This window comes from Medicago sativa, chromosome 6 (genome assembly GCF_051527215.1).
Source record: "Medicago sativa cultivar Bolivia chromosome 6, Bolivia_mono, whole genome shotgun sequence".
NCBI classification, from domain to species: Eukaryota; Viridiplantae; Streptophyta; class Magnoliopsida; order Fabales; family Fabaceae; genus Medicago; species Medicago sativa.
Window position 1 is genome coordinate 67,120,770 of NC_140754.1, and position 12,156 is coordinate 67,132,925.

The 12,156-nt window shown below is 39.6% G+C and overlaps 1 protein-coding gene and 2 non-coding genes across 3 annotated transcripts; 1 reads left to right on the forward strand and 2 right to left on the reverse strand.

Moving 5' to 3' along the window:
• The first annotated feature begins 3,923 nt into the window (after window positions 1-3,923).
• LOC146916484 (uncharacterized) lies at window positions 3,924-5,135 on the forward strand. Its single transcript, XM_085721653.1, has 2 exons — window positions 3,924-4,281; window positions 4,507-5,135. The coding sequence occupies exons 1-2, from the start codon at window positions 3,924-3,926 to the stop codon at window positions 5,133-5,135; spliced, it is 987 nt and encodes a 328-aa protein (XP_085577779.1).
• LOC146916485 (small nucleolar RNA R71) lies at window positions 3,972-4,078 on the reverse strand. The gene has a single exon (XR_015017176.1). It is a non-coding gene; the product is annotated as a small nucleolar RNA R71 (small nucleolar RNA).
• Window positions 5,136-10,776: 5,641 nt separating the features above from the next.
• Window positions 10,777-10,883, reverse strand: LOC146916486 (small nucleolar RNA R71). Its single transcript, XR_015017028.1, has one exon. It is a non-coding gene; the product is annotated as a small nucleolar RNA R71 (small nucleolar RNA).
• Between the last annotated feature and the right edge of the window lie 1,273 nt (window positions 10,884-12,156).

Here is a 12,156-nt window from a genome sequence, read left to right on the forward strand (position 1 = left end):
TCCTCAGTCAATAGATCCTTACCCTTAATAATCAACGCATGGTCCAACCTCAAAGATGAAAAAACAACAACGCAAGAGGGATCCCACACCGTAATCAAACCACCGGATGCCCCTACCGACTGTTGAAAAGAATACCCAAACAAACTATCTCCCCAAAAAGATTTAACCACCAAATCATTAACTGTTGACAACTTAGACTCTTGAATACACAACACCCATGGATGCTTCTCTAAGACTAACTTCCTAACCTCCACCCTCTTCTCTCCTCCACCCAAACCCCTTACATTATATGAGATAATCTTCATAACCACCACTAAACCCCTCAACACCCCCTCACCCCGCCACCAACAACACTAAACCGCCTCCACCCGATCACCCTCATCTTCCCCACCCCCCTTAACACCTGCAATAGCTGATCTCCACTCTCTCCTCCCCTCCCTTGATAACAAATTAAAACTATTCCCTGTTGCACACTGATATTTCACCCCTAGAGCCTTACCTAAAGATTGAACATCCGCTGCAACCACATCCGCTTTACCATGAGCAATCACCCAGTCCTCCCAACCATTGTTGACGGAAGAATTCGAAATGTTGGATGAGTGAGACTTAGATTGAGTTACTGCCTTTGACCCTTGATTACCAACCCCTCCCTTCTTCTTCCGCTTATGTTTCTTTAAAATGCGTAAAATATGTTTACGATCGGTAGCCGACATTCGAGCAATTCTTTTCATGAACCCAACTGAATGATTAGGATTCTTTTTATTCTTCCTCAACTCGCCTGAAGAAGCTGCACTAGTGTTGACGTCTGTAATATTAAACTCACGACAATTATTATCTTTGCTTGAAGAAGTGAACACGATACCACCATCAACTATAGGCTGCTGGTTTTCCATCCAACCGATACTCCAAGGTCCTGATTTAATACTCTCTTTCGGCCTTATAACATGGTTCAGCTGGTTGCCATCTCCTGAAATTGCTTCAACATCGCCGACTTGATCCGACACTGGTTGTAAAACCGGAGAGAGTTGTACCGTAAAGAAGTCCTCCCCATTTACCTTGCTTACTTTGTTCTTCGACAACAATTCAACATATTTCGGTGACTCCTCCTTCTTCCCTTCATGTTTACTCCATTCATTATGCAAATCGATGACAAGATCATCCAACTCCCATTCCCCTTGAACCTCGTCCACTCCGGTAGCACAAAAAGGTTGAGGCAAAGATTCCGGATTAGCTTCATCATCAACCTCCGTCATAAAGGCGTCCTCCCCCAAATGATATCCCCATTCCTCCACCAACTTGATCTCAAACGTCTTCCCGTCAATAATGAATTCAGAGATTAAATTGATAATATCTAAATGAGGCGTCGACACGAGAATACGAGCAAAATCCAAACGTGCCTTGTCAACTGTACACTCGTCGACGTGAATGTATCTACCAACACCCGACACACATAATCTAAAAAACTGCTCATTCCAAGCATGTTTGGGAACACCATATGCACGCACCCACGCCCCTCGTTCATATCTTTCCTCTAGTGTGGACCATTTATGAACATTAGAGAATAACATGCTAAAAAAGTCAATTGCACCATTAAACACTTGCCATATATCATCCCCTCCAACACAATTCAAAAAAACTCGATCACTGTCCATAGGAATGACGACAACATTAGAAAACCCTGCATCATCAACACGTTGCTGCAAAGCCACCGCCGAGTCTCCCGTAATAACCGTAGCCACCAAACCTGTACTTGCCCATTTACGATCCTCCACACTAGATTTATAAACTGGAACAAAATGAAACTTATCTTTGTTTTTCTGTGAAACTGGAGCAGCCTGTGTGTCCAAAAGAATACCTTCCTTCACCCTATTCTTCACTTTCCCCCCATGCACACCTCCATCCACCACCGCCTTCTTCATTACCTTCTCTATACCGTCCTCCTTCCCTGCCTGCACATCATCTCTAACAACCCGCTCCACCCTCCTAACCTTCAAATTATTAACAGCACCCTCCACTGGAATATCCACCTTCCCCACCGTCAACACCTTCTCTCCCTCTACCCTCTTCTCCAACACCGTAATACCCACCTTGTCTTTATGAACAATCTCATGCCGCTTCTAAACCACCTTTCTAGCCTCCCCATACTCCTTCCTCCCCAACGAATTACCAGTAGCATCATAAACATCATTATGAGCGAAGCGATCAAACCTTGCCCCAAACCATACTCGACAGTCCCCAAACCAGACATTTTGCAGAGCCCGTAACAACTTAGCTTTGTTCTTAATGATGAGTCATTAATTAGTCTATTTTAATGCATTATTTAGTTTAGTTTTATTAAGATTTGATTTGATTTTATTGCATATTTATTTCCTTTTTAAATCTTTTACTACAAATTGCTTTTTATTTTATTTTAGGAACGAATATATGGTGGAAGGTGTCTTGGAGCTAAAGAAAGAGGACTGGAGGAAATACAGTGCAAAAATACGAAGATACGAGACAACATGTGGCACGGCCGTGCCACCTTCCAGGAGCTCTTTTGCTGCTTTTCTTCAAGCCCAAGTTACCCTGTTGCAGCTTTACTGCTTTGCCCTTATAGTTGCTTAGTTTTTAAGTCAATTGTAAAGCTATAAATAGAGTAGCATTCCATCATAAATATGGACCTTTTTTTATAATATTTCATTACAATTATTTTAATAAAGTTCTTTCCTTTCTTTTACTTTCTCGCAATTTATTTTATTGTTTTCTCTCTTCTTCCCCCATGTCTACAATGAACATGAGTGAGTAGACTTCTTTGTCTTGGGATTGTTGGATAAGTCTAATGACATAATCCTAACGAACCAAGCTTTAACCCTAATTTCATGTAGCCGTAATTTCTAATTTAGATTCACCGTTTTAACATGGATTAACCATTATCAAACTGTAGAAGCGAAAGTGCAGGGTTTGATAATTGTTAACCCATCATCCCAAACATCAATTCATAAAGCGAAAGCGGAGCTTTGATGTTGGAACAAGTGAATCTAGACAATAATTGCAAAGGCAGCGAAATAGTCCTTGCAATTATTGAGACACAAGTAGTTTCAATCCTTATAAGCATCTTCTAGTAATTAAGTCAGCGAAATAGGCTTGGTTACTAGAAGTAAACTCTCACCGGACTTTCATCGGAAAGGTGAGGGGCTAAAGGGAAACCGGTCTTTAGAAATTAAGGTGTAAACCATGGAATTAGAAGTTAAAGTCTTGTCTAGTGAAAGATTTGTTATTATGACAAACCAATAATCCCAAGGTTCTTTATTATTATTGTTATTTACCTTCAGCAATCAAACCTCCTTCTTATTAAACTTTCTTCTCCTCTAATCATTCTATTAAAGTTAATTAAATTGAACAACTCCCTAGCGGAACGATACTCTCTTTTACTACTATTACTTCGATAAACCGTGCACTTGCGGTTTGGCTCTATCAAGTTTTTGGCGCCGTTGCCGGGGAGTTAACTAATTTAATTAACTTTTCTTTAGTGATTAGTTTTCTCTCTTCTTCTTCTTCGTTTTCTTTTTATTTTTGTTTTTAACTCTTTATATTTCTTCACCATTAACTTCTTGGAAAGCACAAAAATAATACCGACATGGCTGAAAAACGTGCTCTTAAAGAATACGTGACTCCTTCAACGGGAGAGCCATATGCTATTATTGTGTATCCAACGGTTGCGGGTGAAAACTTTGAAATTAAGCCTGCCCAACTTAAGATGGTGCAACAATATTGTTTTTCGGGATCCCCCGATGAGGATCCCAATCTCCATATCTCAACTTTTTGGCGGCTCACTGTAAAACCAAGAAACCTTAAGGCTGCATCTCTTCCCCTTTTCTCTAAAAAACAAGGCTCTTAATTGGTTCCATTCCCTGAGAGTTGGTTCCATCACCTCATGGGACCAAATGAAGCGAGAATTTCTCATCCCTTTCTTTCCCCCATCAAAAATCGGCCAACTAAGGGCAAGGCTTTTCCAATTCACTCAAAAAGAAGGGGAATCTCTTCATGATTCATGGGAGCGTTTCAAGGAAATGCTTAAACTTTGTCCCCTCCATGGACTAGAGGAATGGTTAATCAACCACACTTTTTACAATGGTTTGTCATATGCTACTAAAATCTCTCTTGATGCAGCTGCAGGTGGTGCTCTAATGAACAAGGACTTCGAAACAGCTTATGCGTTGATTGAAGACATGGCTCGAAATCTCTTTCTATGGACCAATGAAGAAGTCGTTACAAAGTCTTCACCCTCCAAAAGGAGGGAAGGTATGTACGAAGTCTCTAACTATGATCACCTTGCTTCTAGGATTGATGCACTAACCCACAAATTTGAAAAACTTAATGTTAGTGCTAGTACTTCTACTTCTACACCTCCCTCTTATAAAACATGTAGTGAATGCAAACTAGGTAGTGTTGAACAAATAAATTTTATTCAAAACAACCAAGGGGTAAGTTTTAACCAAAGCCTTAATAAAAACCCCTTGGTTCAAGAAACAACACCACCTAGTTATGCAATTGTTCCAGAAGTCATTCAAAAGTCTAATCTTGAACTTTTAATGGAAAATTTTCTTTTTAATCAATCCGAACAGCTCAAGGAGCTTATGGATCAAACTAGACTTTTGAATGACTCTCTTGTTGCGCTTGCTTCAAAAGTAGACTCCATTACCTCTCACAACAAAATCTTAGAGACTCATCTCACCCAAGTTGTCCAAGAGATTTGCCAACCTAAAATGAACGCCGTTACACTTAGGAGTGGTAAGCAACTAGAAGACCCCTTAAGAGTCAAGCCTAGTGAGGTTGAGAAAGAGACTAGTGAACCACAAGGTGAGAAAACTAAGGAAGAAGGCGAAAAACCACAAAGTGAGGAAGCTACACCGCCTCCCTTCAAACCAAAAATTCCTTTCCCTCAGAGATTTGCCAAGTCTAAGCTTGATGAGCAATTTAAAAAGTTCATTGAAATGATGAATAAAATCTACATTGATGTTCCCTTCACCGATGTCCTAACTCAGATGCCTACCTATGCTAAATTTTTAAAAGAAATTCTTTCAAAAAAGAGAAAAATTGAGGAGAATGAAACGGTGAACCTTACGGAAGAGTGTAGTGCCATCATCCAAAATTAATTGCCACCCAAGCTTAAGGATCCAGGAAGTTTCTCCATACCTTGTGTCATAGGTTCTGAAATAGTAATAAAGGTGATGTGTGACTTAGGAGCTAGTGTCAGTTTAATGCCTTTATCTCTTTATGAAAGGTTGGGGTTGGGGGAACTTAAGTCAACAAGGATGACCTTACAATTAACAGACCGTTCCATTAAGTACCCAGCTGGAATCATAGAGGATGTCCCTGTCAGGATAGGAGAGATATATATCCCTGCAGATTTTGTTGTGATGGAAATAGAGGAAGATAACCACGTACCAATACTTTTGGGAAAGCCCTTCCTTGATACCGCTTGAGCTATAATTGATGTTAAGAATGGTAAGTTGGCATTTAATGTTGGTAAAGAAATTGTTGAATTTGAGCCTGCTAAACTAATGAAAAATCCCTCCATTAAAGACTCTTGTTGCATGTTAGATATAATTGACCGTTGTGTGAAAGAGTGCTCTTTAGCATCAACTACACGTGATGGTTTGGAGGTATGTTTAGTTAATGATGTAGGTACAAAGCTAGAAGGAGATGCCAAAGCTTACGAGGAGTTATTGAATGAAAGCCCTCCTGTGGAAGCTTTGGGCATGGAAGAACTAATGAAAGAAGAGGCAGTGCCTCTACCAAAAGAGGCACCAAAAGTGGAGCTCAAGCCGCTTCCACCAAGCTTGAGGTATGAATTCTTGGGCCCTAACTCAACCTACCTTGTTATTGTGAATGCAAGTTTGAATGAGGTAGAAACTGAAAAATTGCTTTACGTCCTCAAGAAATATCCTAAGGCTATAGGTTATACCATTGATGACATTAAAGGAATAAACCCCTCATTGTGTACACATAGGATATTACTTGAAGAGGACTATAAGCCCTCCGTTGAACACCAAAGAAGGTTAAATCCTAACATGAAAGAAGTTGTGAAAAAAGAAGTCTTAAAACTCCTAGATGCAGGTGTTATCTATCCAATTTCTGATTCTAAATGGGTTAGCCCCGTTCAAGTTGTTCCTAAAAAGGGTTGTCTCACAATTATTAAAAATGATAAAAATGAATCCATTGCAACTAGAACTGTCACCAGTTGGAGGATGTGTATTGACTATAGGAAGCTTAACAAAGCAACCCGTAAGGATCACTTCCCACTCCCTTTTATAGACCAAATGTTAGAAAGGTTAGCTAAGCATTCACACTTTTGTTACTTAGATGGTTATTCTGGATTCTTCCAAATACCTATTCACCCTAATGACCAAGAGAAAACCACTTTCACATGCCCCTTTGGTACCTTTGCCTATAGGAGAATGTCTTTTGGTCTTTGCAATGCCCCCGCTACTTTTCAAAGATGCATGATGTCTATTTTTTTTGATTTTGTTGAAAATATAATGGAAGTTTTTATGGATGATTTTTCTGTGCATGGATCTAGTTTCGATAATTGTTTGACTAACCTGGAAAAAGTTTTGAAAATATGTGAACAGGTGCACTTAGTGTTGAATTGGGAAAAATGTCACTTCATGGTAAGAGAAGGAATTGTCCTAGGACACATAGTCTCTGAACGGGGTATAGAGGTAGATAAAGCAAAAATTGAAATTATTGAAAAAATGTCTCCTCCTACCTCGGTCAAAGAAGTAAGAAGTTTCCTAGGGCATGCGGGATTTTATCGCCGTTTCATTAAAGATTTTTCTTCAATCACTAAGCCACTAACAAGCTTGCTCCTTAAGGATACAGATTTTGTGTTTGATGATGCATGCCTAAAGGCATTTTGCAGGTTGAAAGAAGCTTTGGTCACTGCCCCAATCATACAACCACCAGATTGGAACTTACCTTTTGAAATAATGTGTGATGCAAATGACTATGCAGTTGGGGCTGTGTTGGGACAAAGAAAAGACAAGAAGATGCACGCCATTTATTATGCAAGTAAGACCCTGGATGGGGCACAGGTAAATTATTCTACAACAGAGAAGGAATTGTTAGCAGTAGTCTATGCTATTGACAAATTTAGGCCATACTTGGTAGGATCAAAGATCATTATTTACACAGATCACTCGGCAATAAAATATTTGTTAAACAAAAAAGATGTCAAGCCGAGGTTGATCCGATGGATCTTGCTCCTCCAAGAATTTGACATTGAAATAAAAGATAAAAAGGGCACTGAAAATGTTGTAGCTGATCACTTGTCCCGCCTTAGGGAGCCCAATGAGGACGAGTTGCCTTTGGATGATTCTTTCCTGGATGACCAACTCTTCTTATTGGCGCAAACTAACGCACCTCGGTATGCAGATTTTGTTAATTTTCTTGCAGCAGGAGTATTACCACCTGGATTGAGTTACCAACAAAAGAAGAAATTCTTCCATGATCTCAAGCACTACTATTGGGATGAGCCTTACCTCTTCAAAAGAGGCTCGGATGGAGTTTTTAGAAGATGCATCCCTGAAAGCGAGGTAAGTAGTATTCTTCACCATTGTCAATCCTCTTCCTATGGTGGCCACGCCAGTAGTCAAAAAACTTCTTTCAAAATTCTTCAATCTGGTTTCTGGTGGCCATCACTTTTTAAGGATGTGCATCTCTTTGTTTCTAAATGTGACAATTGTCAACGCACCGATAATATTACCAAAAGGAATGAAATGCCTTTAAACAACATCCTTGAGGTCGAAATTTTCGATGTATGGGGTATTGATTTCATGGGGCCATTTCCTTCTTCTTTTAGTAATCAATACATATTGGTGGCTGTTGACTATGTGTCCAAATGGGTTGAGGACATTGCCTCCCCCACTAATGATGCAAAAGTAGTCATGAAATTGTTCAACAAAATCATTTTTCCAAGGGTTGCAATAAGCGATGGAGGGTCTCACTTCATTTCTAAACATTTTGAAAAACTTTTACAAAAATATGGAGTGAGACATAAAATTGCGACACCCTATCACCAACAAACTAGTGGACAAGTTGAGGTAGCAAATAGACAAATAAAAGCCATCCTTGAAAAAACAGTTTCTAACTCTAGGAAAGATTGGTCAAGCAAACTTGATGATGCTCTTTGGGCTTATCGGACGGCCTACAAGACTCCCATTGGAATGACTCCTTTCAAACTAATTTATGGGAAATCTTGTCACCTTCCGGTTGAGCTTGAGCACAAGGCTTATTGGGCAATAAGGAACCTTAACTTGGACCCGAATTTAGCCGGTCAAAAAAGAAAACTTCAATTAAGTGAGTTAGAAGAACTTAGGATGGATGCCTATGAGAATGCTCGCATTTATAAAGAAAGAACTAAAAAATGGCATGATAAGCATATCCTTAAGAAGGACTTCAAAATTGGTGACCTTGTACTACTCTTTAACTCTAGGATGAAGCTCTTTCCAGGAAAACTAAGGTCTAGGTGGTCCAGTCCGTTTCAAGTCCGCAAAGTCTATCCCTATGGGGAAATTGAAATCTTTTTTGAAAAGACCGGACCATTCAAGGTTAACGGACAAAGGCTAAAAATCTGTAATGCAGGAGAAGGAACTGAAATAGTGGCTGTTTGGAAGCTTATTGACCCTCCTTAAAATTTTCTTTCGTCAAGATAATGACTTTAAACGAGCGCTTCGTGGGAGGCAACCCACGCATTTATTTGCTTTTGTTTGTTTGTTTTCCTTTGTCTTAAGTGTTTTGTAGGTAATTGTCCGACCATGATTCGAGGAAGTAAGAAAAAAATTGAAGATGGGAACCAGAAAGGTGGCACGGCCCGTGCTAATGTTGGCACGGCCGTGCCAGTGTGAGACCTCAAAAATCCACCAAAATTGGCAGAATGACAGCACGGCCCGTGCTAGAGTTGGCACGGCCGTGCCAGCTTCCTGATGAGTCATAGATTAGTATATTTTAATGCTTTATTTAGTTTAGTTTTAAATAAGATTTGATTTAATTATATTGCATTTTATTTCCTTTTAGAATATTTTACTTTAAATTGTCTTTTACTTTATTTTAGGAACGAATATATGGTGGAAGGTGTCTTGGAGCAAAAGAAAGAGGACTGGAGCAAATACAGTGCAAAAATACGAAGATACGGAACAAAAATATGTTCCCACCAAGTCAGAAGCTTGGCACGGCCAGTGCCAACATGTGGCACGGCCGTGCCACCTCCAGAAGCCCCTTTTGCTGCTTTTTCTTCGGGCCCAAGTTACCCTGTTGCAGCTTTACCGTTTTATGCCTTTAGTTGCTTAGTTTCTAAGTCAATTGTAAAGCTATAAATAGAGTAGCTCTCCACCATAAACATTCACCTTTTACTTTGTTTATTTCAAGTATTATTTCAATAAAAAGTCTTTATTTCCTTTTTACTTTCTTTGCAATTTATTTTACTGTTTATCTCTCTTCTTCCCCCATGTCTACGATGAACATGAGTGAGTAGACTTCTTCGTCTTGGGATTATTGGGGAGTCTAATGACTCAATCCTAAACAAAACAAGCCTAAACCCTAATTTCTATGTAACCCTAATTTCTAATCTAGATTCACCGTCTTAACGTGGATTAACAATTATCAAACTGTGGAAGCGAAAGCGGAGGGTTTGATAATCGTTAATCCATCATCCCAAACATCAATTCATAAAGCGAGAGCGGAGTCTTGATGTTGGAACAAGTGAATCTAGACAATAATTGCAAAACAGTGAAATAGTCTTTGCAATTATTGAGACAAAGAGTAGTTTTAATCCTCTATGCATCTTCTAGTAATCATGTCAGCGAAATAGGCTTGGTTGCTAGAAGTAAACTCTCACCGGACTTTCATCGGAAAGGTGAGGGGCTAAGGGAAACCGGTCTTTAGAAATTAGTGTGTAAACCATGAAATTAGATGTTTAGGTCTTGTCTAGTGAAGGATTTGTCATTATGATGAACCAATGATCCCGAGGCCCTTTATTATTATTGTTTTTACCTTCAGCAATAAAACTCCCTTTTTCTAACTTTCTCTCCTCTAATCATTCACTAAAAGTTAATTAAGTTGAACAACTCCCTAGCGGAACGATACTCTTACTTACTACTATTACTTCGATAGGCCGTGCACTTGCGGTTTGGCCCTATCAAGTTTTTGGCGCCGTTGCCGGGGAGTTAACTAATTTAATTAGCTTTTTCTTAGTGATTAGAATTCTCTCTTCTTTCTCTTTTCTTTTTATTTTTAACTTTTTATTTTTCTGTTATCGTTAACTTCTTGGGTTCTCAACCTTTTATGCGAAGAACTAGAAATCGAGCGGTATTCATACCCGAGATCGAAAGGTTCTTACATAGAAGAAGGAGAGCGGCACAAAATAACACCGCCATGGCCAATCGCACTCTCAAAGAGTATGCAACGCCGTCTACGGCTGAGCCACAAGCTGTTATTGTGTACCCAACGGTTGAGGATGACAATTTTGAAATTAAGCCTGCCCTACTTAACTTGGTGCAGCAAAACCAATTCTCGGGATCCCCCACTGAGGATCCCAATCTTCACATCTCTGTTTTCCTACGAATTAGTGGAACCATGAAGGAGAACCAAGAAGCCGTAAGACTTCATCTCTTTCCCTTTTCCTTAAGGGATAGAGCTAGCGCTTGGTTCCATTCCCTCGAAGTCGGTTCCATTACTTCATGGGATCAGATGAGGCAAGCATTCCTTGCCCGTTTCTTTCCACCATCTAAAACCGCTAAACTTAGAGACCAAATCACGCGGTTCAACCAAAAAGATGGGGAATCTCTCTATGATGCGTGGGAGCGTTTCAAAGGAATGCTAAGACTTTGTCCCCACCATGGCCTAGAGAAGTGGCTTATAGTCCACACTTTTTATAATGGCTTGTCTTATACCACTAAGATGTCTGTTGATGCAGCTGCAGCTGGAGCACTTATGAACAAGAACTACACGGAGGCGTATGCCTTGATTGAAGACATGGCTCAAAATCATTACAAATGGACCGACGAGAGAGCCACCACTAGTTCTTCATCCTCCAAAAAGGAGGCAGGTATGTACGAAGTCTCTAACTATGACCACCTTGCTTCTAAAATTGATACACTAACCGAAAAACTTGAAAAACTCAATGTTAGTGCTATCAATTCTGCTTCTACTCCTTCTTGTGAAATATGTGGTATAACTGGTCATGCTGGTGTTGATTGCCAACTAGGTAGTGCTATTAATGGTGTTGAGCAAATGAATTATGCTCAATACAACCAAGGGATGAGACAAAATCAAAATTTTTATAAAAACCAAAATCCCTATGGACAAGTAGCACCACCCGGTTATGCAAACAACCAAAGATTCACTCAGAAATCCAATTTGGAAATTTTGTTGGAAAACTCTATTGCCAACCAAAACAAACAACTTCAAGAACTTAAAAACCAAACTGGATTTCTGAATGATTCTCTTTCCAAGCTCAATACCAAGGTTGATTCTATTGCTACTCACTCTAAAATGCTTGAAACTCAAATCGCTCAAATAGCCCAACAAGTGGCTACCTCTTCCCAAACACCGGGAATCTTCCCTGGTCAAACCGAAGCCAATCCCAAAGCCCAAATTAATGTCATATCTTTTGGGGGTAGTAAGTTAGGCGAAACTTTTGCTAAGGTTAAAAACATTGGGAAAGAAAATGTCAAGCCCTTAGGTGATAAAGTTGTGATAGAAGAAGCAAAACCACTTGAAGAAAACAAAACTCCATCCCCCTTAAATCCTGAAAAGCTTAAACTAGAGGGTAAGTTTGAAAAATTTGTTAACATACTTAGGAAGATTTGCATTAAACTTCCCTTGGCTGAAGCTTTGTCTAGGATGCCTCTATATGCCAAGTTTTTAAAGGAAATTTTTTCAAAGAAAAGGGCTATAGAGCATAATGAGACAATAGCCTTGGCTAAGGAAACTAGTGCAATCATCCAAGAAGCACCCCCTAAGCTTAGAGATCCAGGTAGCTTTGCCATACCATGTGAAATTGGGAATGAAACCATAAACAAAGCCTTATGTGACTTAGGAGCTAGTGTTAGTTTGCTGCCTTTGTCTCTTCTTAAAAGGATAGGGATAGGAGAATTGAAACCTACCGAGATGGAA